Source organism: Aspergillus steynii, assembly GCF_002849105.1.
Source record: "Aspergillus steynii IBT 23096 chromosome Unknown P170scaffold_4, whole genome shotgun sequence".
Lineage (NCBI taxonomy): Eukaryota > Fungi > Ascomycota > Eurotiomycetes > Eurotiales > Aspergillaceae > Aspergillus > Aspergillus steynii.
The window spans coordinates 137,723-164,210 of NW_020194401.1; the positions used below are offsets into that span (position 1 = coordinate 137,723).

At 51.8% G+C, this 26,488-nt stretch overlaps 12 protein-coding genes across 12 annotated transcripts; 5 read left to right on the forward strand and 7 right to left on the reverse strand.

Moving 5' to 3' along the window:
- Positions 1 to 310: 310 nt before the first annotated feature.
- Positions 311 to 930, forward strand: P170DRAFT_425675 (uncharacterized protein; the record flags this gene model as incomplete). The annotated part of the gene is made up of 2 exons (XM_024847657.1): positions 311 to 532; positions 598 to 930. The coding sequence occupies 2 exons, from the start codon at positions 311 to 313 to the stop codon at positions 928 to 930; spliced, it is 555 nt and encodes a 184-aa protein (XP_024703939.1).
- A 238-nt stretch (positions 931 to 1,168) lies between these two features.
- On the forward strand, positions 1,169 to 1,872 carry P170DRAFT_474991 (uncharacterized protein; the record flags this gene model as incomplete). The annotated part of the gene is made up of 3 exons (XM_024853207.1): positions 1,169 to 1,224; positions 1,279 to 1,421; positions 1,487 to 1,872. The coding sequence occupies 3 exons, from the start codon at positions 1,169 to 1,171 to the stop codon at positions 1,870 to 1,872; spliced, it is 585 nt and encodes a 194-aa protein (XP_024703940.1).
- A 234-nt stretch (positions 1,873 to 2,106) lies between these two features.
- On the reverse strand, positions 2,107 to 2,982 carry P170DRAFT_425677 (uncharacterized protein; the record flags this gene model as incomplete). The annotated part of the gene is made up of 3 exons (XM_024847658.1): positions 2,107 to 2,438; positions 2,493 to 2,902; positions 2,966 to 2,982. The coding sequence occupies 3 exons, from the start codon at positions 2,980 to 2,982 to the stop codon at positions 2,107 to 2,109; spliced, it is 759 nt and encodes a 252-aa protein (XP_024703941.1).
- A 343-nt stretch (positions 2,983 to 3,325) lies between these two features.
- On the forward strand, positions 3,326 to 4,410 carry P170DRAFT_407311 (sulfurtransferase). Its single transcript, XM_024846675.1, has 2 exons — positions 3,326 to 3,482; positions 3,534 to 4,410. Exons 1-2 carry the CDS (start codon positions 3,337 to 3,339, stop codon positions 4,270 to 4,272), a joined length of 885 nt encoding a protein of 294 aa, XP_024703942.1. The 5' UTR covers positions 3,326 to 3,336; the 3' UTR covers positions 4,273 to 4,410.
- Positions 4,411 to 4,694: 284 nt separating this feature from the next.
- Positions 4,695 to 5,438, reverse strand: P170DRAFT_474994 (uncharacterized protein; the record flags this gene model as incomplete). Its single annotated transcript, XM_024853208.1, has 3 exons — positions 4,695 to 5,071; positions 5,118 to 5,273; positions 5,321 to 5,438. 3 exons carry the CDS (start codon positions 5,436 to 5,438, stop codon positions 4,695 to 4,697), a joined length of 651 nt encoding a protein of 216 aa, XP_024703943.1.
- A 1,336-nt stretch (positions 5,439 to 6,774) lies between these two features.
- On the reverse strand, positions 6,775 to 8,487 carry P170DRAFT_358625 (flavin monoamine oxidase family protein; the record flags this gene model as incomplete). The annotated part of the gene is made up of 1 exon (XM_024844306.1): positions 6,775 to 8,487. The coding sequence occupies one exon, from the start codon at positions 8,485 to 8,487 to the stop codon at positions 6,775 to 6,777; it is 1,713 nt and encodes a 570-aa protein (XP_024703944.1).
- A 599-nt stretch (positions 8,488 to 9,086) lies between these two features.
- P170DRAFT_436448 (inorganic phosphate transporter) lies at positions 9,087 to 11,032 on the reverse strand. Its single transcript, XM_024849157.1, has one exon. It carries the CDS (start codon positions 10,951 to 10,953, stop codon positions 9,262 to 9,264), a length of 1,692 nt encoding a protein of 563 aa, XP_024703945.1. The 5' UTR covers positions 10,954 to 11,032; the 3' UTR covers positions 9,087 to 9,261.
- A 746-nt stretch (positions 11,033 to 11,778) lies between these two features.
- On the forward strand, positions 11,779 to 12,346 carry P170DRAFT_166433 (uncharacterized protein). The gene is made up of 2 exons (XM_024842601.1): positions 11,779 to 11,841; positions 11,946 to 12,346. Exon 2 carries the CDS (start codon positions 12,026 to 12,028, stop codon positions 12,284 to 12,286), a length of 261 nt encoding a protein of 86 aa, XP_024703946.1. The 5' UTR covers positions 11,779 to 11,841; positions 11,946 to 12,025; the 3' UTR covers positions 12,287 to 12,346.
- A 78-nt stretch (positions 12,347 to 12,424) lies between these two features.
- On the forward strand, positions 12,425 to 13,331 carry P170DRAFT_425682 (uncharacterized protein; the record flags this gene model as incomplete). Its single annotated transcript, XM_024847659.1, has 3 exons — positions 12,425 to 12,499; positions 12,554 to 12,628; positions 13,032 to 13,331. The coding sequence occupies 3 exons, from the start codon at positions 12,425 to 12,427 to the stop codon at positions 13,329 to 13,331; spliced, it is 450 nt and encodes a 149-aa protein (XP_024703947.1).
- Positions 13,332 to 15,228: 1,897 nt separating this feature from the next.
- On the reverse strand, positions 15,229 to 16,625 carry P170DRAFT_446510 (putative histidine acid phosphatase; the record flags this gene model as incomplete). The annotated part of the gene is made up of 2 exons (XM_024850803.1): positions 15,229 to 15,951; positions 16,011 to 16,625. The coding sequence occupies 2 exons, from the start codon at positions 16,623 to 16,625 to the stop codon at positions 15,229 to 15,231; spliced, it is 1,338 nt and encodes a 445-aa protein (XP_024703948.1).
- A 958-nt stretch (positions 16,626 to 17,583) lies between these two features.
- P170DRAFT_318057 (putative ABC transporter) lies at positions 17,584 to 22,773 on the reverse strand (the record flags this gene model as incomplete). The annotated part of the gene is made up of 9 exons (XM_024843292.1): positions 17,584 to 18,146; positions 18,210 to 19,013; positions 19,073 to 19,318; positions 19,366 to 19,476; positions 19,527 to 19,724; positions 19,771 to 19,946; positions 19,995 to 20,722; positions 20,916 to 21,158; positions 21,205 to 22,773. Coding segments are annotated over 9 exons (4,638 nt in total), but the record flags the coding sequence as incomplete, so codon positions are not given.
- Positions 22,774 to 24,305: 1,532 nt separating this feature from the next.
- P170DRAFT_455595 (uncharacterized protein) lies at positions 24,306 to 26,317 on the reverse strand (the record flags this gene model as incomplete). Its single annotated transcript, XM_024851544.1, has 2 exons — positions 24,306 to 26,009; positions 26,240 to 26,317. 2 exons carry the CDS (start codon positions 26,315 to 26,317, stop codon positions 24,306 to 24,308), a joined length of 1,782 nt encoding a protein of 593 aa, XP_024703950.1.
- Positions 26,318 to 26,488: the final 171 nt, after the last annotated feature.

The window sequence follows — 26,488 nt, forward strand, 5'->3', positions numbered from 1 at the left end:
CGCCTAGGTAGGGACGGCTGTAACGGATCTAGGGGTGCTGGTGCCTTTCACTGAGATTCTGTGTAACCCGTATTGGTCTCTTGATTGGATAAGCGTTGCTCACCCTTGCAGAATAATTGATCCATCGATGTTCGATTCGCATCCCACATATACTCCCTTCTCAGTCGTAGTAGTATGTAAAGCCACCACTGCCCATCAAAAGCACTCCCCATTCCACACTTTTTTCAGTTGAGCATTTTCCCCAGTAAAACACCCGTGTCTGTCAAACCAGGTCTCAACAGGGCTTTCTCGGTCACAACCCAGATCTACGATGGAGGAAGATCCAACATGGATAGATACCTTCTTCTCAGGAAAAACGCCGCCCTTCAAAGTGTTGGATGAACCCCAAGGTCTGACGACCTTCCACTTTCCTGTCCCCGACAGACAATGGATTTTCGGACGAAGATTACACGAACATAATGGCAGCCCGATCGTGGTCTTCCGGCTATACGCCAAAGAGGATGGTGTTAAGACGAGCTATGCTGCAAAGACAGTACATAAAACTCCACTCTTTCTCATCTAGGTGCCCACTAGCATAAGATAACAAGATTGGTATAGTTTCCAGAATACACTCTAAACCACGCCCAAGAGCAATGGTATCGCATCCCGTCGACATGGTACACCACGCAAGACATAAAAGACGAATTTGATAGCTTCCTCAACGAGACTCGAGCATTCGAGCATATTAACCGTGTCTGTCCGGAGGCACAGAAAATATACTTTCCCAGATACCACGGCATCCTCATACCTATCGACCGGCGCAAGTTTGACCGCCGATTCCAGCCACGGAACCAAGCCGTGATACTTGAATCCATAACGCCGGATACGAACACCCGGCGGATTCCATGCAAGCAACTAACCTCCGCCCCTGCCTTCGACCGAGTCCTTTAATTTCCACAGCGACTTGAAAGCCTCTCTTTGACACAATTCGAAAAATACTGGTACGCATCTCACCTGGACAATCGACTCCGTCGAGCGAATGCCCTCCATGATATTGGTATCATTCATAGACCGCCATTTCCGCCTTCCGGAGGATTTCTACGACACAGTGCTTTACTACTTTTCCGTGGCCTATACAGTCTCTAAAAAGTGGCCATATGAAATGACTATTAGACGAAGAAATTCGACAATGGAGAACAGAAGGGCGGTGGATCAGATGAGCATCGAAAATCAGGTGTTTGCTCGGTAGGTTTACATGAGAAGGTGATTGTCGTGACCTCTGGATACTAACGATAGCAGCGCCGAGAGGATGGACTTCCGGGACCATTGCGCGGAGAGGTTTGAGCTGCAGGCTGATGGTGTTGAGGAACTGCTTTCCTGTTCTTTGAATGAAAGCCAAAATCTGGAGCTCATTGTACTGAAGGTGATGCATCGCCCGGATGGTAAGTCTCTCTATATGTCTGACCTTGTTTGAAACATTCACGAATGATATTGATTCTGACTGTAGAGTTCGGCATCCCCTCGTTATCATCAGTCTTCCCATTCCTGGAAGCGATGTGCCCGAAAGAAGACCCGGCCTGGTGTATTCATAGCGCCCGACAGCTGGATCTCTATGACGCTGCATGGGTTATGAGCGACAAGAAGCAGAATTCTACCCCCGAGGCGAATCTATCGATGGTGTCTTTTAGGGGTAGAATATTTCTTGATGTGGAACATATAGTCCGGAACAGAGATTCGTTCTTTGTGCTTGTGTTGATTCCGCGGTCTTGGGTGGTCGAGGATATCAATGATCTGGTTATCAGGGTATCTTCCCGGTTTACTGAGACCGAGAAACCTGTTGGAACTACCGTGAGTAGAGAACAAGCTGAGAGTATACTGAACGATGAGGAATGAATGGTGCTCTTGGGGTCATTAAACAGCTAGGAAATTCATTTTTATTTATCCTTTTTGCGCACCGAAACTTGGGAATATGCTACATCCGAAATGAAAGAACGCTCAAGAATTAGCCAACGCACTCATGATATCAGGGTGTATCTTCCCGCAACCAGATTTCGTCAAGCCCATGACAATTCAAAAGAACGTGAAATACAGCCATAGAAGCTCGACAGCAATGGTGCTGCTTTCACACTACAAAAGTAGCTTTTGAATCAGGTCTGCGCCTATTTCCCCATTGGACTGCAGCATATCCGAGAACCTCTTGTCAGACGAATAGCGCCACATACGGACTGCAACATAGCGAATGAGCATCCTTCGCAATGACGACCGACCGTCGTGCTCAACTGACCCAGTATGCCTGTAGACATATTCGAGGAGATCGCAGATCTCGTCTGTACTGAAAAAGTAACGTGTGAGGTCCTGGTAGATTGAACGTAGGGAGAGTTGCCGCAGCTCCTCAACCAAGTACTTAGTGGCAAAGATGTATAACTTGGCATGGAAGAGAGCACATGCCACTCCGTTGACTGGGGATGGTTCAGTGCCGTATATAAAAGTGTGGAAGTTTGCTATCAGCGTACCAGAGAGCGCCGTGCGTAGATCGGATAGCTTCGATGATAGCGTTTTGCACCGTTCGACATACCGGGCCGTACCGGGTTCTGCTAAAAGATTGTAGCTCTGGGTGGCTAGAGTAGGAAGAGATGCCATGATCTCATCGAGTGCAGAACTTAAAAGTCGCATGACCTGGTTATCTGCTGGGTCCAAAGAGGGCGACTTATAAGAGCCGGTATACGCGTATTCGCAGACTGCCGTGAAAACTTCAGGATCGACATCGGCAAGCACTGCAACGCGGTCGGTGGATTCTTTCATGATTCCGTTGTTGATGAGAGCGGCCAATGGCCGGGAGCACTCCTTGAATACGGCCGAATGGACCTTGATCGGGGTTCTTTGTTTGCCGACGAGGAAGGTGAATTGGGAGGAGCGGCATATTCTGGGGGGCAATTCATATTAGCACTCACACCTGGGGAAAGGAGGTGGAATTTTGAATATTTACTCGCTGTAATCCGGCATCTTGGATGGTGCCTGATGTGCAACAAAGACTTTAGCTATACTGAGGGTGTGAGAGCAATGTGTAAGAGAGGGAGGAGACTAGTGAATCCGGCGTATGAGGTGGTTGCCAAAAAAAAAAGGAAAAAAAAAAAAAAAAAGCTTGCAGCCGACCAAAGGTCCATGCGAGATATACAAATTTTGACGAAATGTCGACCTCATCGGACGGCAGAGTGGCTGTATGACTATGACTGTATACAACCAGGCAGTCCAGGGCGGTGGGTTGTTTATCCGGTCCAATCAATCGACAATCATCGATTTCTTCCCCTCCGTCGGGCCCCTTTTCCTGCAACTCTTGATCAAACAGCCAAGATCGCCATGTTCTCTTCAAAGCTCATCACACCACAAGATTTCCACGAGATACACTCTCAATCCCACGATGACAGCCAAAGAATCATCCCCGTGGCCGCCGGTCGCACCGCGCACATTCCCTTCTTCAATGCCAGCCACATCCCGGGTTCGATGTATTTTCCACCCGGACTCGAACCTTGAGAAACCAAGCTAAAAAGAGATAGATTCTTCAATATGGACATCATCCGGAACCCAGACACTCCGTATCCATTAATGGTGCCCACTCCCGCGACTTTCTCGCGCGAGATGTCCAAACTCGGTCTCCGTCCCAGCGACGTCGTGGTGGTCTACGACGCCGCAGAGATAGGAACCTACAACGCTCCGCGGGTGGCGTGGATGTTCCGCATTTTTGGTCACAAGCATGTCCATGTCCTGAACAACTTCAGGCTATATAAAGAACTGGGTCTTCCCGTGGAAACGGGGGATGTTGTGGGACACACTCTACCCCGCGAATCAGGAGAGGCGGAGACGTATCCTTGTGCTCAGATTGATCAGGAGAAGGTCATATCGTACTCGGACCTGTGTGATCTTCTCGCGCAAGCCGACCAAACTTACCAAATCCTGGACACGCGCACAAACGCCCTGTTTACCGGAGAGGACGGATACTCAGACCCAAGTATTCAAAGAGGCCACATCCCCGGCTCTGTGAACATTCCTCTGTCAACGGTATTGAATGAGAATGGTGCGATTAAGACACCGTCGGAGTTGAGAGCCTTGTTTGAACAGTCCGGGCTCAGTGAGAAGCCAGTTATTCTAAGTTGCAATTCTGGGGTCACGGCGGCGACGGTGGAGGTGGCGTTGGAGGAGTCGGGGTATGCAATGCCCAAGAGGTTGTACGACGGGAGTTGGATGGAGTGGGGGAAAGTTTCTTCTCCGGCGTCTATTGCGAGGGGAAAGGAGTGAATGAAGTGCGGGATATAGGTGCATGCCATAGAAAATAGATTTCCTAGAACCCCTGGGTACTGGCCTTCTGGGAAGTCCCAACGTCTGAAAATCGTGGCTGATTGCATCCAGGGCCTGTATAAGCTGTATTTGATCTATGAAAAAACAAGAAATAACGAGAGCACATAGAAATAATGGCATTCCGAAGCTTCCTTTCCATACATATCATCAGCGGCAGTGTGACTGATACACATGCCTCAAGCTAGTTAAAAGCAGCCCAATTATGACCCATTTTATCACCGGGGAGATGTCCAATTTCCGGCGCCCATTTGACGCCAGCCTTGGAAGAATCAACCAGCTCTCCCCCAGTGACCAACCCCAGCGACGAAAGCAGCCTCACCGGTCTCGAAAAAGAAAGCCCTTGCTCCCTGTAAACACCAGCCTTAGCGCCATACACGGTAAATGGGGAATTGAAGTTTCTCATACCGACAGGCATCACGCTGCCTTCGCGTCCACAGCCCAATCTTTCCCAGCACATGCACAATACTCAGATAAATGCCAATGGCCTCAGGCTTGCTGGAATGGCTGACAGCGATCAGGGCTCCGCCCAGTATGGCTTCCGAGTAGATGAAAGGCGAGTTAACGTTCTTCTGAAATGAGAGGGTTGGGCCCATTGTTCCCATCAAAAAGAACATTACTCGGGTGTAGATGAATGCGTGAATTGGCATGACAGCGTCATGGTAGGCCGTTGGAGTTTGGGTGTAATAGGCGTGCAGGATCTGGATGGGACGCATGACCGAACCAGCTTGGTAGATGGGTCCTATCGATGTGAGTGTCTATCTGGGGAAGGATGCGCCAGACCATACTTGTTAGAGGCGGATAGCCGTTTCTGAGGTTCTTGACGAGCATCAGGGCCGTCCAAGAATGAATGAGGCATGCAGCCACGGCCATGAGCGAGCAGCGGAAGCCAAGGTAGTAAAGAACAACCTCCGTGGCACCTGCCGCTGTATGCCAAGGAAGGGCTACTCATGTTAGCTTACATTCTTCGTTCATGGCAGGGTCCACCTACCAGGATGGTATGACCTGTACGAGGTGCCTTTGTTTTGTACGTGATAGAGGAAGAATATGATATAGAGGGACAGAATGATCGTGTCAGAGTCATTCGTGTAAATTCGTTGAGATATCATCTTGATCTTTCGAAAGAAATGGCAGTCTTGTTTAGAGCTGTGTAGCAATGGGATATGCCTGCGACATTTTATATTACAGTAGAGATTAAGTGTTACCTGGAGAGGAAAGACGATTGAGTGCCACATACCGATAACTCTTAGCGCATTTATCGGGGATTCTGATGCTAAATTATCGGTTTAGTGGCCAACTGACTCGATGGGATCCCACAGGATGCACTCTACTGGAATGACAGCGTCTGTTTCTGCTACCCCAGTGTGGCGAATGACCTAAAGGAGTAAGACGCTTGTGGATCTGTGTATCTGGCCCCGTTTTTCGATGTTACAGTGGGCCAATGAATCCACGGTGAGCAGAAATGTATACTGCTTAAAGACAAAATGAATAGATCGAGATTTCATGGATAGGACTTCCGACGGCAGAGACCTTGGCAATGATTTAGAATTGATCAACAGCATCAGGATTTAAATGGTAGAATTCACGAAGAGATATTGCATGTAATCGATTTATACTGTCTATATCATGTGAGAACAAAATCAAGAACCCCAGAAACGCGAGGAAACCAACAACTGTAATTAAATACAAATAACCAGCATTGATATGAAATGAAATGTGCCCGAAAAAGGTTTATGCATGACCGGTTGACCGAGGGTCGAGGAGTAGTCATTTTCAGCCACTTTCTATATTGATGTCATCGCTAGCGTCATAACACATTTCATAAGCAGGTAAGGCATGTTCGTCACCATAGTTAGATACAGTCTGAGTTTCATTGCGATTAAACAACCAGGAAATTCTGTTGAGTCTGACTTATCTGGTGGGTCATTTATCCCTACCAGGATAAACATTCCAATGGCCGGATGTTTCTGAGGTAGCAAGGGCCCTACCCCTTGCACGATGTAACCACCCCGAAAACATCTATGCATGACGATGTCGATGGTAGATTTCTTGGCATTCATGACTCGGTTGAGATATTTTCACGACAGGTCCTTCCACACTGTGTTGAGGTTACAAATTCAAGCGCATCGCAACCTGTTTTCAGCCTCAGAAGTGGCTCAAACTGGGGGGATATCAGAGAGCAACCGTACCATCGCAGCTGTTCTGAGAATGCAAAGTAAGTTAGCGAGAGGTGCGAATAATCCCCTGGGACTGAAAGCTTACACGGGCAATGAAGGCAACTCCAGACCAGATTGCTACCAGAGTGCAGTGCGTCATTATGCAGCAAGGGGCGAATGCTGAAACGAAAGGGAAAGCTACCGAACTGGCTGGAATAGAAATGTGTACGCTCATTCATTGGATTTTCAAATAAGATAAGATATCAATGCGACTTTGAGTCCACAAAGGCTAAGTATGAATCCACCTCCCCATCCACCTCTTATTCAAAACCTTCGCCTCCTCCACCAACCCCATCTCCAACAAGACCTGCACACACCCTCGCACAGCCGAATGCAGCGAGCTACTAACCCACGCATGCGTCGGGGCGGTATGCTCACCCACAAAGACCGTATTATGCTCCATGCGATGATACGCCGGGATATACAATTTATGCTGCTCGACGTCCGGACGACACCAGCTCGTTGCTGTATGTTCGTCTTCCAACCAGCACAGTTTCTCATGAACACCAGTATACAGCTCTCTTGCCTGCTCACCGTGCAGATCGACGACGGCGTCCAGAACCGTCTGCACGTACTCTTCCTCGGAGAAGCTAACGAGGCGATCGCTCCAGTCACCACCGCGGTAATGCATGATGAGACCCGGGCGGGACTCGTTGAGTCCGTAGATGGGGTAGTAGAGGGCACCGACGGCTGAGCTGGGGGGTGTGGATTTGCCGCCGAATATAGGGCGTGGACCGCGCTCCCAGAAGCGCTCCGAAAAGAGGAGTGCCACTTTGCAGGCGGATTTGAAGCGGAGGCCGGCTTCGCTGATGGCGCGCGAGAGGACGGATGAGAATGATGGCAGGTCCATGAAGCGCGTCATGGTGAAGGGCACGGCCATGATGGTGTAGTCGTACTCGAGGGACTGCGCGGTGCGGTTGGTGGTGGATGGGAACCAGGATAGCCGGGTCATGGTTTGGTTGGTCGTAGGGGAGGTGATGGACTCGAGCTTGCGAATCTTCCGGTTGAGAGTGAGTCGGTCGCGCACATGAGGCAGGAATGCATCGGAGAGACGGTTGAAACCGCGATCGATGCACGTCCATTGGGTTTTGCCTAGGGAGCCTGGGGACCCGTCGAGTTCGAGGTTGGAGTTGTGGTGCAGCTCGTCCCAGAAGACGTCGTAGTCGGAGTCCGTCCAGATAGCATCGGTGACATTTTCACTGGCCTTAAAAGCATTCCGCATCATGGACTGCTCACTCCAGTCGTCGAGGCCCTCGTCCATCGCGAGTTTGTGCTGGCGCCAAACATCCCTTTGCATCGCCTTCAGCTTTTCCTTGCGCGAGAGGATCGCATCCATACGGGACTTCGTCTGCTTGAACTCGGACGTTGACATCGTATCCGGTTGTCCCAGACTGGAATTTTGCTGAATTTCTGCGCGAGTTGGAATACGCCCATCTGGGTGACGACCCGTCCCTAGAGCCAGAAGCTCGTTCGGGTGGTGTTGAATCCACGGAATGAAATCAATCCTCCAGTCCGAATGATTACCATTCATATCGTTCAGCAAGGCAGCAAGCTGAAACACCATCGCATGGTCCGAATACTCGACCGTCTCGCCATCCGCATACTGCGCCCTCACAGGCAGCCGCATGGGACCCATCTCGGCCCATTCCTGCGTGTCGCCCATGAATTTGGTGCGGAAGCGTCCGCCGACGCGATCGCTCGCCTCGATGATTTCCCAATTGTGCACGCCCACGCTATCGAGCATCAGCGCCGTCGCGAGTCCAGTGATGCCTCCGCCCACGATTGCGATAGTTTTGCTTTTGGCTCCAGGCGGTGCGACATGATGACTGGTGTTGATGGAGTTGACACCGTCGAACCAGGCACCTAGGGCGTCGAAGTCGTGGAGTTTGGGCGATGCAGAGGCGAGGGCGAAGAGCCCCAAGAGAAAGGGATTGAGCTTCATTGTTGATGTTAACCATGTATTCTGGCCAAGAGGATAGATATAAAGGGCTTGGGGACCTTGCGCTGGAACCTTGAGGATGATCTTCCTGGGCTCGTGTCGATCATCTTCTGCAGTCTCCAAGGTACGCAATGAACAACGTCTTTTGGTGACAACAGCCGGCTGTCCCTCAGTTCACTAGTGGGATAACGACGTGAAGAACTCCAAAGTTGGCAGGAAATATTGCGATCGCCCGACGACCGCCATCGATGACAGCTCGTAGACATCCGGGTCCTCAAAAACACCACGAGCAGAAATGACTCGCTCACAATATTTCCATTTCAAGAGGGAATTCGCACTGCACATCCCCAAGGTGCCAGATGCCAATGCGACATGCAGCACTTGGCGAAGCATGGCATTTTCCGATCGGCGTGACATCGGGTTGATCGACCTGCAAGTCGGAGGAGCATTGACTCAATCTTAGCATCTTCGGTCGTTGGCACGCGATGAAAAAAAAAAAAAAAATAAATAAATAAATAAATTAAAAATAAAATAAATAAAAAAACAGAGGATCGCAAAGATAATGAAGAGATAAAGAATGAAAAGGAAGAGGAAGACCAGTAGTACGACAAGTTAAAGATAAATCTGTAATGAGAAAATTCAAGAAACGCCAGGAAGACATCAAGGATAAGTCAAATAACTCTATTAATTGCATTTAGGGTATAAAGTCATCACCAACCAAGCCAAAACCAAAACCAAAGAATCTATATATACAAAAGCAACCATGAGAAAGCACTTTTAAAAATGCGGCGTGTTCAAAGCCATCAAACAAATCAACCCAGCAACCAAACCAGCCGACGGGAGCGTCAGAACCCAACCACAGAAAATATACCCGAGCTGGCGCCAGTTCACGGCACCAAGATCATAATTCATCAAGGCGACACCGGTCGCAGCACCGGTAAGGCACTGGGTTGTAGAGACCGGAAGACCCAGTCGCGAGGCCAGCAGCACGGTGATTGCAGCACCCAGCTCGGTGGCGAAACCACGAGTCGGCGACATCTGGGTGATCTTGTTACCGAGCGAGCGTATGATGTGGTATCCGTAGAACCAGAAGCCAGCGCCCAGCAGCACGCCGGCAATGACCAGGAACCAGATGGGGGTCTCGGACTCGGTGTTCACGCTGCCGGATAGGTAGGTCGCGTAGGAACCGGCCCAGGGACCGACGGCGTTCGCCACGTCGTTGGAGCCGTGTGCGATGGACATCATGATGGCCGAGACGACTTGGCAGTATGTCCAGAGGTGTTCGACGCGGTCGTCGTAGCGGTGAGCGCGGGCGTGGATGGCACGAAGGAGGTCCGAGTCGTGGGTGATGACGTCGCGGGTGACGCCCTGCAGCAGGATGAACTTGGTCCAACCCCAGTACTTGAGGGGGTTGAACCAGCTGAGGTCTTCGACGGGCTGGAGGAAACGCTCGTGGGGGCCGATAATGGGCTTCTTGGGTTGGATTTCGGGGGTCGAGTTGGCGGAGGTGGTGGCGCGCTGCTCGATGTCGGTGTTGGTGGTCTTACCGGCGTCGGCCTTCTTCTCGGCGTCTTTCTGGCCGGCGCGGGTCTCACCATAGGCGTCTTCGTAGTAGTTAATAACGAAGTGCTCGCCCGAGCCGGGGAAGTAGAGAGGACAGTTGTCCTTGAGCAACCAAGGGCCGAGGGGAAGGTGGTAGAATCGAAGCCGGGCATCCTCCTTGACCAGTCGGCGATGGAAGTAGGGCATGAAGAATGCGTATGACACCACCAAGCAACCAGCCAGAACACCGAGGATGATACCGACAGCCTTACCGGCACCGAACTCCTCCAGCGAAGGAGCGGTGGGAGCTTCGACAACGATGAACAAAGCGAGAATGGCACCGGTGAAGGAGAGGTAGAGGGGAATCAGGCGCATGGCCCACTTGAAGGAGTCCTTGCGCTCCAGCACAGTATATTTGAGGAGGCCAAAGATCAGGGCAGAGAAGGCACATGCAATTGCAGGAGCAATGCCCCAGGACGCGGCGATCTGAGAGACACTGCCGCTTTTCCACTCCCAGGTGATTTCCGCCTGAGATGCAAAGCCAACCCCGACCAGGGCACCAACCACGGTCTGGGTGGTGGACACCGGCCATCCACGACGGGTGGCAAACATCAGCCAGAAGGCACTACCCACCTCGGCACAGCCCATGGCCAGCATGAAGGTACCGGGCTTGCCCATGAAGCGGTCGGGTGCGATGATACCCGACTTGATAGTATCCGTCACTCGGCTTCCGAGGGCAACAGCGCCGACGAACTCGGTAATTATGGCCAGAATACCGACATGCCACATCTTCAGGGTCCGAGCAGCGACGGAGGTAGCGTAGGAGTTGGCGACATCGTTGGCACCGTTACCGAAGGCACTGAAGACGAAGGCAATGGAGGTCAGGGCCAAGATCCAGTCGTACGGAGCGGTCTCGAGGGGAATCATGATGGGCAAGGAAGTGCCGAGCAACAAGCTCGAGCGTTGCAAGAGAGAGTATGAAACGAGTAGAGGCAATGATGCTTTGACGACGTGCTGTTCAAGAGAATTGGAGGAAGGAGCGAGCACGCGAGCACGTTAAGTACCATATTGATGCCATGACCGGGTGGCTGCACGCACCGCGCCAAGGCATCGTGTGGTTTTTCGTCTTTTCGGTCATCTCCAGCCCGGTCGATTGGTATCTTCGCAGAACGTGAGAGCAGCCGCCGATAGCATTGGTTCCTCGACCCTGGCGTCCGCCGAGAGGAGCGGACTTGGCGCCAAGCGGTCGCAGAGCGTGCGGCCGATGGACCGCCAATCAGCAGGCGAGAATGGGCACGTTCCTGAGCTGCTGGTTGTCGAGCATCGCGAAGACCGTCTTGGGCGAATTGGGCCAGTCTTGGAAGTCCTGGGCGGCGTCGCCAAGGCCCTTGGCGGAGGATCTCAATGGAAGACTTTTTCGGGTTGCGTGCTCATCACGAGTCTGTCATTGGAATATCCCGTCGTTCTCCAGTGAAGGAGTGGACCGAGGGGCAGTGCATGTTGCCACGCTCTGGATTGGCCGGTGTGGACAGACATCCGAGGAAGAAGAGAAAGAGAGTGAGGGAATTCCAGCCAGTCGAGGTGGTGCGAGAAGGCGACGGCACGTGAGGCCGTGGCGTCGTTTGCACGTTTGCACCGAATGCATCGTTTGTCTGTTCTGGAGAGCCTCAGGATCCAACTTCCAGGAGAGCAGGTCTTCGTCAACCCCAGGAATGCCTTCGGCCGGAAGATACAACCATATGGCTCGATAAACCTTGTTGCGTCTTTGACGGCACGCACTGAAACCTCCGAGATGTCGGACAGTCCCCCATACTGGTACGTGTCCGAACATCCCATGCCTGCTCACTCGCTGGGGACCGCCTTATGCATCGGACGCAGGACCCAGTTCGAGCCTTTCTGACCTTCCCAGTCTGATATAGCTCGAGGTCACCCTGCAAATACGGCAATAAAGCTTCCGACCCCAAAAACTGACTTCCTGCCCCGCACGAGGAATTGCAACATGGCCCGGCTACAGTGGTACATTGGTAGGACGAAAGGACGGGGAAGTCCCCTCGCAGCTTCAGCTTCGGGGTCAATGGTCAGCTCTGGGCGATGGGAATGGCTTCAACTCCTGCAGTCATCTCAGCTGATGGTCTACTTTGCGTTATACAGCGGATGTGGCGGCTCGAGACAAGACAGTACTTCATGTGATGCGCCGAGAGAACGAGTCCCTGCGCTTCCCATTTGTGCCCGCGCGGGGAGTGAGATTCTACGATGGTGAGGAGAGGTCTGCCGAAGGGGACGGTCAGGTTATAAATATGGGCTCGATGACCGGCTCGAAGTGGCCATCTTCAACGGTGTCAGAATCAATCCTCACAGTCAAACCAAGCAAGCCAGAGTTTCAACACCCAACGACATCATGAAGTTCATGCATATTCTCTTCGTCGCCCTCTTTAGCATGGCGCTTGCCGCGGAGAATGCGGAGCCAACGACCGTGAGTATTCCCTCAACAGTTCATGCCTGCGGTGAGAAACGCTGATCGATGTAGCTTGGACGTTGTGGTGATTATTGCCGGCGGGACCGAGACTGCGAGGGTCGTGGCCGTTGCGACTATTGCCATCGAGTGAGTTCTGCGTCAGCGGCCTATCTAGCCAAGCTAACCGAGCATGCAGCGTCGACGCGAGTGCGTTCGATACGACGATGCGATGTTAGATGAATAGACGCGCTGCTGGTGGTATTCAACATCACCACCATTCAGTAGGCTCTGCTGTAGCGGACGTGGAATACGGATTTCAGTAAGGGTAGGCAGTGGGAGTACGTAATGGAGGAATCAATGCTATTGCTACATCTGAGTGGTTAGCCCTTTTGCATGTCTATAGTGTATGGCCTATGTAGAATGCCAGAAATGGGCAGTAGGCATTTGATTTGATGCCTGGTCAACAAATTCGTAATGACATCTAGACTCATTCATATTACTCATGATTGAACCCCTTGCCGTAGAACACCGACGCTGAACTCGAACGCAGAAAATGAACAAAGGAAAAGAGATGAGGGGGCAGGCAAAAGCAAAGAGAAAAGAGGAAGGTAAGGCCTCCCGACAGGAGAAAAAGCAAACAAACCAAAGTACATACATGCATAAATCATTCCACCCCTTTTTGACCAACCCTCGACTTCTACCCCACGCCTTACCCCATGGGATAATCCGTGTCGTCAAAATCATCCGACACTTCTTCATCCGCGATCTCACAGGGTCGCCCCATTTTCGTCAGCACGACATCATTCGGGTCATCTTCAAGACGACAGACCCCATCTCGTCTGCGATATAAATTCACCAGCAACATCGTCAGAAAGAGGAATGCGATAGCCGCCGCGAGGGTGCAATAAAGAACGACAGACACCATGTTGCTCACGTCGGTAGGCGGCCGAATTGATTTTCGAAATGCTGAAAACGAGGAGATACGATTCGGCGAGCTGCGGTTGTGCTTTGATGGATCGGACAGGAGGAGGTGCAACGGCGATTGACGGAGTGCGGTAGTATCACGGGAGTCGATATCCGTCGCTACCCGGATATCGCTGTCATCGGCTGCAGGAGCAAGGCGACGATGATCCCGATTGACCCAGTCAGCGTGAACCAGGGGCTCCGTTTGCGAAGCGAATGCTATCGACGCGGCGGATGTCTGTCCGAAAAGACACAGACAGACCCAAGAGCGAAACAACATGATCCCGACCGTCGTAGAAAGAGGGACATTCGGAGGGAATGAATTGAGCGATCCGGGGTGTATTCGCTGCGCATTCAAAGAGCCGGACGGACGGAAGGCAGCGAGGAAAGGGCCTTCAGGAGAGACGGAGGGGAGCAAGTCTGGACAGGAGTTCGTGTCACGCGTGAGATGTTCGACGGCCGCTTCTTTTCCATGACGCATGCCGTCCGCCGCTCTCGTTGGTCCGCCGGCCCTGGTGGCTGGGCGCTAGGCTGAATGCGCATCTAGCGCCAGCCATGGCCGCTTCTGATTGGCTGCCGGCCAGGGCTTGGTTGCGATAAGCTCAGGCGGGCGCTGAGTCAGCGGTCCATGGGGTCTGGCCGTTTCTTTGTCTGTCTTGTATAGTCCCGGCAGTCGGTGGGCAGACTTCCATAGGTTGGATGCTACGGCTGCCTGATTCTGTCTTACTCTCCGACCAGATTTTAACATTGAACTTATCATGCCATGCTGTCGTGAAGCTGTCATTTGACCTCCAATCTCAACTCTGTCTCGGCCTAATTGGAGCGATATATCTCCCGGGCCAACGTTGCGGAACTTGGTTCCAACACGAGGGCAAAAGTCAAAAAGTGCCGAAAGGTCCCTGAAATCCAGGAGAATAGGCAGTGAGATCGGGTTCCTGCATTGCTCTTCGGATCTCAAATTGCAGGTCCGAAATTACACCATCCGCTGCCTGTATGGCGATGGGTTACACCTCCCGGCATGAGGCGAGGACAACCTGCATATACAACTTGCACTACACTACCTGATCGACCTGGTTACCTTCAGTTGACAAATACATCTGAAGAAGAAACATGTAGATAACATATAACTTCATCCCATCCCGTCGTCTAGACATGGCATCACACCATCTAGGTTGAAAAGCAGACACATTCCTCAGGCACGTCGGCCGCAACCAACAACCCTAACGACCATTCGCAGACATCATGAAAGTTCAACGCTTCGCCATCTTTGCACTCGTGACGCTCGCCATAGCCATTCCGAATCCCATGCCCCACAACAATGTACATATCTGGTTTTGAACCCCGGATAAGCCCAAGCTAACTACAATCTCAGACTCTGAGATGCGGCGACTTCTGCAGTTCCGATCGAAATTGCCCCTCGTCTTCGAGCTGTGGAACATGTGACGTTGTGAGTTGTCCAGCACTTTGCTTTAGAGATGGAACTAATGCCAGACAAGTTCAATCATATCTGTAGGGAGGAGCTTTAAAGGGATACTGCTGGGGAGTGTGTTGTTATGGGAGGGGACGGGTTGGTTGGATCGATTCAACACTCAGAAACCAGTGCGAAACGAATGAATCACTTCAATGCATTATGTGTTCTAAAAGGTGATTAAATGGTCAGGCTAGAAAATGCTGTAGATGCTCAAAAGACAAACAAGAAAAACTGCTAGAGAAGCCCATGGCACTCTGCCAGGTCATAAGAACATGTCATTATCATCGTCGAAACACAACGACGCCAAACCAACTTATTCGTAAATGCTCAACCTCTGCGAGATGTTGCTGCTGGTACCGCAGAACGAATCGAAGTCACCTCCATACAGTCCGCCCAGCTCCTTCACGAAGTCTTTGAATTTACCATCGGAGCAGCTGTCACCTGGCCCGTCACGACACTCAACCAGCGGCTGAGGGCCAGCGTTGACTAGCACGCGATAGTAGTCGCCCTCGTCGTAGCCGAAGCTGTCACACTGCATTCTCTCGATGGCAATGTTGGTCAAGAACGGCAGGATGCGACTGCTGACCCACGCACGGTTGTAGTTGATGCGGTCGGTCGGCATAGTGCCGTTGATGTTGTTGGCGCCCGAGAAAGCGCTGTTGTTGTACAGGCCCAACGCGGTGATCACCATGGGCGGCATCTCGCGGTGAGTGAACGACACGTACAGATCCTGCTTGGACGCCGAGTCGTCCAGCAGGTCGGCGCTGGCTTTCACCCAGGGGTATCCGATGCGCGGCGTCACGTCACGACCGTAGCCGGCGTTGTGGAAGTATCGCACGTCCTCGCCGTATTCGAAGGCCAGCCAGTCGTCCTGCGAGAAGAGATTCTGTGAGCAGAAGCCCGACGATCCGCGGATGACGGTCTCGTAGCCGCACAGCTCGAACATGGCGACGACGTCGGAGACGGTGAAGTTGAAGGTCGAGGCTTGGGAGTTGAGGCGCTCGATGATGGGCTTCGTGTAGCGATCGACCCATTCCTAGAATAACTGTTGGTCTTGTGCCTCGCGTTTAATTTACGAGCGAAGGGAACACATACCTGGGACTGATCGCTTCCATATGATCCACTATACGCCGGGCAGCTCTTGTACGGCGTCAACGAGTCGGCACCCGTATCCTCGCTCTCTTCGACCTGCTGGAGATGCACGCTGCCGTTCTTGTTGTTGGTATATCCAGCAATGAAACCGTTGGCACTGCGGACCGTACGGTCGGCACTGGACGACCAGACCTTCTCCGGCGCCTTGAGTCCCGAGTAGCGTTTGCGCAAGGTCGAGCCCAGCGAAGTGGCCTCCTGGTATCCGACACGAGTGATCTTCTCCAGATGCTCCTCATCCACGGGGGCGGACCAGTTACTCAGGAACTGCAGCCCGCCGACCGACGACCAGTCCTGGGAGGTGTTTCGCAGCTTGTCGATGAACGGCTCGAGGTAGGACTCGTAGTCGAAGTCATTGGCGTAAATAGCAGCGTGTCGCACAAGGTACGCGGCACGCGTCACGTTGCATCCTTGCGGTGCTGCTCCGTCCAGAGGAGGGTGTTTGGGGTAGTAATAGGGGGCGATGCCGGTGAGGTGCTCGAGAGGGTTGAACTTGGACTCAGCCGACGCAGTCGACAAGGCTCCAAGGAGAACGGCGGAGGAGAGAAGCTGGAAATGCATGTTGATTTGGTCGGTCGGACTGGACTGGGCTGGATGCAAGAATCCTAGTAGCTACCCCTGAAGCGCTTATATACCCTCGATGATCAACTACGCGAACGGCCATGATCAGTGTTGATTTTCCATCTCAAAACAGGAACGCCATAATAAACCCAGCTTGACATTCAGTCTTGGAACGAAGTGGAGTGGCGGGGCATAAGGCAAGGGGACGCCGGAGGAGATTCGTCGGCGGTCATGCATCGTGGGCGATCGACAAGCCCTAATTCCTGCTAATGTCGATGCTAAACCCACCCAGTCAACGCCATTACCTCATGGCGGGTCCGGAGGATCCACGCTGTCGACCGGCATTGCCGTCATCGTTAATTTCATATTTCATGATTGACCGACTTGCTGCGTCTCATGCACCGATGCTGTCGGGCCCTGTTTGTGAGTTGCACCGGATGATGTCAACCAGCAGGGATGCCATTCTTAGCATTCTTTTGCAGGTAAACCTTGAATATGACTTATCCAGTAGTAGATGGTTAGGGGGAAGAAGAAATATATTACCATGACGTACGGGACCCAACTTCCTATTGTGCAGGGAACAAGAAAAGAAGCGGCCCAGAAAGACTTCTAGTACTGCATCAGGATATCCCAGCCCATTACTCTGACTTCCATTGCTTGAAACACGGATACGCCACCGCCGCTATTGCGATGCAAGGACAGAGAGAATGAACCGACTTCCCTGCTTCCTGTCTTCTTCCAAGACGGAACTGAAGATTTCTTAGAAATAGCACTTTGAATGCATGGTATCATAGAGGATGTGGAATCCCGGGCCTAGCTTGCCGAACAAAGGTATTGTTCTACAACTGAAATCTATGGGGAAAAAAGCCGCTTGAAAACATGATGCACACTGGGGAATGTAAAACTTGACAGCTGAAATAAAACAGACACGCTACACCAGTCATAGTCCCTCAGATGCCTCGGCCTCTTTGACAACATTCATGAAGACCTCCTCCAAAGTCGGCTCGATCAAGGTATACTCCTCAAACACCTTCATCCCCTTTTCTGGAGATGCAGATCCGGCACTTCCTTCCCCAGCATGACCTCCCATCATTTCGGTACCTCCCTTCAAACGCTCCATAATGAGCATGATCTGCCCCAAATTCCGCTTTTCGTACTTGACGAAGAATTGAATCAAGCCGTTCATATCGACATACTCCATAACGTGCAGTCCTGCTTTCGAAAACGTCCTCCTCACTGCGTCCTTTGCCAATTCAGTACCGACGCCGCCGCATCGCACACCCCGTAGCCGGAAGGCTCCACCATACGCATCACCGAGCGAATTCAACGACCCGGAAACAAGCAGCCTCGTTCGCAAGATTGCAACACTCGAGGCCAAAGACTCAGCTTCTTCCATGCTGTGTGTTGTAAGCAGGATCGCTCTGTTGGTGCGAATGCGCTTGAGCGCCCGCCACAGAATTCGTTTTGCGCCTGCGTCCTGCGCGGTGGACGGTTCATCCAGCAGCAGCAGCGGTGGGTTTCCTAAATTCAATCAGATGAGGATGAGCATCACCGTGTCTCCAAATGCAAGGTCATGGAACTCACCAAGCAGCGCAATGGCAACCGTCAACTTCCTCTTCGTCCCACCACTCAGCGCCCTCGCCACCATCTTCTCATACTGGGTAATATCCAACGCATTCATAACCTGCTCCACGTTTTGCTTGACCCTCTGCAGCCCCTTCACGGAAGCATAGAATTCCAGTGTCTGCCTCACGGTCAAGTTATCAACCGCGTCGTCCTGCGGACACACCCCGATATTCAACCTCGCCTGTCCAGGCTGTCGTGACATCGAGATCCCATTTACATAGACATTCCCAAAATCTGGCTTCAGCTCCCCACGAATCATATTAATCACGGTGGTCTTACCAGCCCCGTTCCCACCCAACAACGCAAGCGTCTCATTCGGCGAGATCGAAAGCGAGACATTCTGCGCCGCAAACGAGCTCCCAAAACACTTGCTCACGCGATCGACATCCAGGATGGGATTCTCAGCCACGAACTGCGGTCGCTCGGCCATGATGTTCCGCGTACTCTCGAAAGAAGTCATCTCGGTGTCGTTCACGCGGTGATGGACCCTGACGGGGAGCCTTCTGCGCCAGAAGAGCAACGGTCGAACCCAGTCTTCGCTGCCGTATTCAGACAGCGCGAGACATCCAATGAGGAAGACGCATTGGTAGGTGAGATTGGCGTAGACGCTTCCATAAAGCGCATAGTCAAAGGGATAAGTGGTGATTCGATCTCCCCACTTTCCGCAGAGGACGTCGAAAGTGTTCATGCCGACGAAAAGAGCACGAGCGAGATTGGCGGCGGGAGCGATGAGGCCGAGACCGGCTTGCAGATTGTCATAGTCTACAGATATGTGTGTGAGTGGCTTGTCTTGAACATGGAATTGAATGAGGAGCACGTACTGTCCTGTCGGGAGCTTGCTGAGCCGCCGTATTGGTTCGCGATGTAGGATATGAAGTAAAGAACAAAGAGCACGATGTGAATTGATAGAGAAGTGAAGAAGCCCCCGCGACGGAAGATGTTGGAGATGAGATACGAGCCCAGGTACGAGGCGATCCCGAAGAGAATGAAGGCACCGAAGATGCAGTCTGGTCGGTACCAGACGTTGTTGATCGGGTTGACAAAAAGAAGGCCGTACATGATAAGCGCTACCTGAGTCAGTCACCGGGAACGGTCATACTGATGAGACACGTACCTTCGACGAAGATGAACTGCATGTCGAATAGCAAGTACGCTGTCCAAAGAGCAAATGGAGAGACACCGTTGCTATATTGCAGGGCCCGGACCTTGGAAACTCGCTCGTACACTGCGATCTTAGCAATGCATTTCTCAATGTGGGTATGATAATAGACGTACTGGGATAAATCACCGTGGTCGACACAGCGGCCATGAAAGCAATGACCAGCAGAATAGCAATCGGCATATTCCTCCAATCATGGACTCCGCCGGCATGGCGGAATGTCCGCAAGGTCGTCGAGACCATTCGCGCTTGATTATTAGCTGTAGAGTTGGCGAGGCGGTTCGTCAGGAAGTTGAAGGCCCCCATTCCATTTCCTATTGAAATTAGCCGACGCTCAGTTGATCAAGAAGTCAAACACACCTGCAGAGTAAGGATCCGCAGAATGATAAAATGTCGCATCACCCGAGCCAGGGGCGTAAAGACCGAAGCCCACATTTCCAGAGCTGTTGAACATGGCTTTCTCAAAGGCGTCTTGGCTATTGACAAGAATTCTAGGTTGAAGACCGAGAGAATTCGGCCCAGAGTACATTGATGCACTATGTCCGTTAGCGGGGGATATTTCTCGAAGGCTCGTTTAAACTCACATAATGTCGTGATAAAGTGCGTCTTGCACATCGCCAGAAAACGAATTTCGTGGCCCCAAAATGGCAGCAGGACCTCCGGGACTCATCGCCGTTATTGCCTCCATCAGAGGAGGGAATTCAGCACCACTGGGATTGACATATCGGTCGTATATATTCTCGCACGTATCAAGAGCTTTCCAGGTGTACAGAAAGTTGGTTAAGGCTGCTGCGACCAAGATCGGGATCACAAGATTTACCGCATAAACAGTCAGTCCAGACCACTGCATCAGCAACTGATAGCGCTTCCGGAAGAGCACCCATATTTGTCGAAAGATTCCCACCGAGCGCCCAACATCCAGGTTCAGATCTTGTCCAGCATATTCACTTTCAAGCGCCAGGATCTTATCTTCGACAGCCGTGGTCGAATCATCGGTGCCCTCTTGCTCACCAACAATGCCATCACCTCCACTTGCGTCAACCGCCGTGCCGTATGCTGACGTTGTCTTCAAGAAGACCTGCTCGAGGGTAGGAAATGTGACGTGACAAGCCATGCCGTCGCGTATTCTCTCTAGTTCGAGGACTTTCTGAGTGGCCTCCGCAGACGATGAGGCTTTACAAGCGATTTCGTCATCGTCGTCCATGCGGATTCTGTAGCTGTCGCCGTATTGGGACTTTAGGGAAGTGCTGGATCCCTGACATACTAGGCTGCCTTTGCACATGATGACAATATGATCGGCGAGAATATCGGCCTAACCGGTGTCAGCTAGCTTCAGAAAACTGGGGATAGGACTCTAACCTCGTCCAAGAAGTGGGTCGTGAGAACGGTGGTGCGATGTCGGCGTCCTTCCTGGACAATGTTCCAGATATTGCGACGAGATAATGGGTCCTATAGAGGTCAGCGATGGCCCCGAAAAAAGTACGAAGAGGGAAACAGAAACATACCAGCCCACTGGATGCCTCGTCTATACAGCACACTTGGGATCCTCCGGAAAACGCAATAGCCAACTGCAGTCGCCGCTTCTGGCCTCCACTGAGCGTCTCTGAGGCCGAATGTGCCTTTCCAGTCAAGCCACACTCAGCAATAACATCATCCGCGTTTTTCATAGCAGCCATATCGGCTCCGGCAGTCTTAAGCTTCGCCCAGATACGGACATGCTCGTTCACAGTGAGTGGGTCCCAAAGAACCTACAAAATCAGTACCTTCACAGAAAATGGGTATTAAAAAACGTACATTATCCTGCGGACACAAGCCAAACGAATGGCCATCGCGACTAAACTGAATCTTCGAGCAGGTATCTACCTTCATCATACCAGAAATACACTTCAGAGCCGTGGTCTTGCCACTTCCATTGGGACCTAGCAGGAAAGTAACCGAGCCCTTCTTTACCTCGACATTCAGCCCATTGACGGCTTTTTTGTCACCTTTAAACGTCTTCGAGAGATTACCCAATCGAAGCGCCACTTCATCCGAAGACTCAGTCCACTCGCGTTGCTGCGGCACACCCCATCGGAAATGCTCCACGAGGAACGTACATCCCCCGTACACAATGATCTGCAAGATGAAGAACAGTGCGAATAGATTCCCATTTATTGTCTGCCTCTGCTCCTGCGCCTTCTTATCCGGAAACGCTCGCTCGCCCATCTCTGCTGTCGCGATGTCTCGAATGAGGCTGGCCCATGCGTAGGGAGGAAAGACGAGTGAGAGACCGATTATTTGGCCGGTGCCTTTGGTGGAGATTAGGCTCTGGGTGATTGTGATGAGTCCGAGGATGAATGTTAAGATAGTAGTGCATAGAGCGGCGGTCGAGGCTTTGGCGAAAAGAGACCCCATGCAGTGCGCCGAAACGATGAATGAAAAACAAGCGAGGAACATGAGGATGAAAACGAGTCCGGTAGAGGTGTGTTTAAACAGCAACTCGCCGAGCATGATGGACGAAATAATGACCCCGGGGACATAGAGAACGCAGAACGAGAGCATGTTGGACAGAATGCGAGGAATAGTGCCAACTCCCTGGGCCATGAGAAGTTCCGCCACGGAGTTCTGTCGCTCTCCTGCCACAAAGCTGCTGACGTGGTAGGTTGCGACTAGAAGGAGGAAGACAAATAAGGGAGCGGCGAAGAAACTGACAATTGACAGCCAGTATATCTCAGTAGGCATATCCATCGAGTTCGAACCAGATTTATCGAAAAAGCCACTGAACATTTTCTCGGTGGGCCTTTTGGCCGACGCGAACCCACCGATCCGAGAATCCAAGGCCCATTGGATGGGGAGAATGCGCTTCGAGAGGGTAGATTGTCCGGGGCTGTAGCTGTAGGGCGTATTCTTGAGGGCGTCCTCGTCGATTGCGATGTTGTATTCGGCATGGGTTTTGTTGAAGGAAGTGAAGATAACCGACGCGAAGCAGTCACTCGTGCCCTGGATGGACTGTCTGCACCAATCAAATAGTCGGTTAGGATCATCAACAACCCCGACATCAAAAGGCTTCATGTCTGGGTCATCTCGAATTTCTTTGACGATATCGGTGAGTCGGGAGTCCCTGATGTGGTTCATGACAAATACCAGGGACGGCGAAGAGCTGGCCGCCATGGCCTCCGGTAGGTCCAGAACGGGTCGTCCGTTGCGTGATATTCCATTTGACGAGTCAAGATCCGGCTTGATTTCTTTCAGGCAGACAAAGATAATTGTGATAATGATTGGGAGAAGAAAGGCCTTGATAAACGTCGCAACAGGAGATTTGAAGGAGATCAAGAGATTCTTGTGAATGAGTGTAAGGGTTTGGTTGTAGATACGGCGCCATTGTGCCGGAGGAGCCATATTGTCGAGGCTACTTCACCTGGAGAGCAAAGACATTTTGGAAACCAACAGAAGGGTGAAAGAACGCAGGTGGTCGTCCTCGATCCTATGTATGATTTCTCGGAAATGTCCTATATCAAACAAGGCTCTCCTGTCCTCCACCAACACGCCCTAGGCAGTATTAAGATGTGCAGGGCATCATTGGCGGGCGAGAGATCCTTAGCTCGATGCCAAGATGTCTTTTCTTCCTTCTATCGACTCCGCAGGAGCATTTTCGCCGATCGTTGGCTGTGCTGGCAGATCGGCATCTAGTGAGACCCACTGCTGGAGTCGGCCTGTTGCCCTGTGAAAACCCCATTTTCTCTGTTGGGAAACTCGTCAGTTTCGCACTGAAACTAACGTCAGTTTTCTATCGGAACAAGCAAGATTTTGCGGGTGCACACAGGCCCGCAACAATCCAAGGAAAGACACCGGATATCGGGGCTGTGCATGCGACTCCATGTTCGACCAGGACTTTGGCGCGCATATTTCCCGGCCTGGAGAGAACGAGTATGGTTTACGAGCTTATCGTATTAGTCCAGATTCCGATCACCGCACCACCTTCTGTTGGGTGCGTTCTATCTTTCAAAACATTAAGGTTGCAATAGTAGGAGATAATCTCTGCCTTATTAGGGTAGGGCTGGCTCTGGATTGGTCCCTTTTCCAGCTCACCCGAACGCCCCCAATCCCATTGAAATTTAAGCTGAAACCACTATCCAGGCACAACGGGAAATACAGAACACAGGCCCCTGGAGGTCAAATCAAAGGTGACAAGCAAAAGTTAAAGAACCCAGGAGCACGGATCGGATTCCTACGACCCACCTGTTCCCGACTCACGAATGACGGCTATAGAACCCGGTGGCTGAGCTGATCCTAGCGGTTTCACATGGGCGAGAGGATACTTGGCGTTGCCCTACCCTGTACTCTGTAGATTGCGTTTCGTCCTTCAGGGGACGCGTTTTAACTTTCTTTGACATTTTGCCGTGGCTTGCTTCTGCCCGTGCGCTTGAGACCATCTCCCTCGGTGGCTTTATTTAGTGGTTCCTGTCTCAGATAGTCATACATCATGGAAGAGCAAAGCTGGTAAAGTTGTAGCCTGATGTGGATATCCTATAGTTTGGCACGAGTGACAGCCATGGCTGGCTGCCTGTACAAAAAGGGTAACACTCACAGCCGCGTGACAAAGAAGGAAGGTGTCAGGAGATTTCTAATCTTAGCTTGGAACAGGAAAAGACGGTACATGCTGCATGTTGGCAAATGCCCCTTTTTCTCAGTCATTTGTTGACCCTAGATTGTGACAGATGTTAGCGCGACGAACCAACGGCAGGATTCTCTACATTCACCAACTAGGTAACGATAGTGTGGCGGATCTTGACACGTGAAATTCATATTGCAATTTGAAAACATTCCGCAGTCTGACTGTAGAGAAACTCGACAAGGGCAGCAGCTGGATGGATGGGACACGTGCCATGGCAGCCCTAACTCCACAGCGTCTGCTGCTATAGGCGATAAAACCTCCACGAAGGACTGTAATCCCTCCCCAGCGGCATCTCGCAAATCAAAGCACGCATCAACTCGATAGGCATACGGTTCTCCTTCAAAAATCGATTATGGAAATCAATTTCCCGAATGAAGCCTCCCCCGACGACTTCCTTTCGCAACGAATAAATCTGCAACGCTCCCAGCATGTACCCAGCCTGATACAAGGGCGAGTAATCACCAGCCAACGATCGTCTTACCTCTCCCTCTGCAGTGGCGCGCTCATGCCCAACTTCATTCACGAGCAAGTCGATACATTCCTGCGCCGTCATGCGGCCTAGATGGAAGTTGATCGAGAAGATGATTCGGGCGCATCGATGCAGTCGCCAGAACAACATCCCAATCCGATTTTGCGGGGTCTTGACGAAGCGATCGTCATCCCACAGAATCATCTCCCAATATAACGACCACCCCTCGATCCAGAATGGAGTGTCGAAGAGTTGCCGGTATGGGCGATGCCGCGCGTTCATGTAGAATTGCAGACGGTGGCCGGGGATCAGCTCGTGAAACACGGTCGCACGCGCGAAGTGAATGTTGTTACCACGCATACTCATCAGCTTGGCCTCGTGGTCCATCGTGTCGGTCGGATAAGAAACAATGATCGAGGACCCTCCCAGGAAGAAGGGGTTGACTTTCTGTCGTTCCGGCGACATCATGAACATCTGCCATGTTTCCTTCGCAATCTGGGGCACAGTGATCAGGTTATGCTCCTCGACAAAGGAGATGGCTTCGTGTGCTAGACCTTTGACCAGTTGTGTCTGTTGGCCTGGTTCGACATAATCATTCTTGACTTCCTCCAGGGCCTTTTTCCAGTCGTCCCCGAATCCCATGCTCTGTGACGCTTTCTTCAGTTCCCTGACACACCATTCGAACTCCTTCTCCCCGATAGAAATAATCTCTTCCGGCGTGTAAGGGATCATCTCGGCTTGCAGTTCAGCGAGTAGTCCTTCCCGGTCGATCGGCTCGCCGACGATAACATCTTCGTCACCGGGTTTGATTCCGACAAGTTTCTCACGGATAGTCGATGAAAGCCTCTCCAAGGTGCTGTCGATGCTGCTATACGGACTGGCAACCCACCAGTCAAACAAGGGATCGTACCCCTTATAAAAGCCGAACCACTCGGTCAAATGTTCGCGTAGATCATCAACGGTCTTCGCCGCCCGGAAGGCGCTCGACTTATTCACGCTTATTTTCTCGGGCGTATTCTCCACAAGGTCAATCACGGCTACAACGTCCTTCTGCGTGCGGAATAAAATTTCAGCGACATTCTTTGGGATCACTGGGTCAACAGCCTCCCGTGCTTCGCATAATTCGACCAACGTCGTAGCAAAGGGGAGCAAGGGCTTCGCTTTCTCATCCCGTTCCACATTGAGTTCGAGGTCACGGAGCTGTCGCTCGAGGTAATTCTTCAGGAGAAGATAATCGACCTTGTCCTGTTGGTTATACACATCGAATGGCTCACCGAGCAGCGAACTCAGCTCAGTGGTTATGAATTCTCGGAGTCGTCGCGTCCGCTTGAAGGATATCGTTATGGACAGAATAGTTTGGATCTCTTTTAAATCCTCAGTAACGCATTCGATACGGTCGCGCAGCGGGACCCGTTCAGCCCGATTGATAGTAAGTCCTCTAAACGAAGTCGCAGACACCATATTTCCGTATTCGAGCTGCCCGCAAGAGCGCAATGTTGATTTCTTCTCCCTCCTCGCGACAACGCAAGGGATAAAAAGAACCGCAGCGCCAGCGACGTCACACGACGGAATAAGCCGCCTTCACCGCAACAGTAACATCCTTGATGGTTGGAGAAATCCGCGCTATTTCAGAATCCCATCCAGAGATACATCCTTCCGGCTGATTAGACGGATAAAAGCGACCCCCTCTTCTGTTAGCGAGTCACCGGATGATATGCGACCGTCGGATGCTCCGCCAGACGAATCAGCAGGTTTCTCTTATCAAGCAAAACCAAGCCGGCCATGACTAGTAGCGCCAGATAGGCGCATAGGAAGAGACCACGGAGGGGTCAAGCGTTGATAAACAAGCCTTGCCGTGCGGGGGAATCGAGCTTAGACTGGCGCTAGCAGTAGCTCGATGCTACATTGGCTTGCTGGAGCAGATAAGTCAGGATATCGGAGGAAACTAGCAGTGT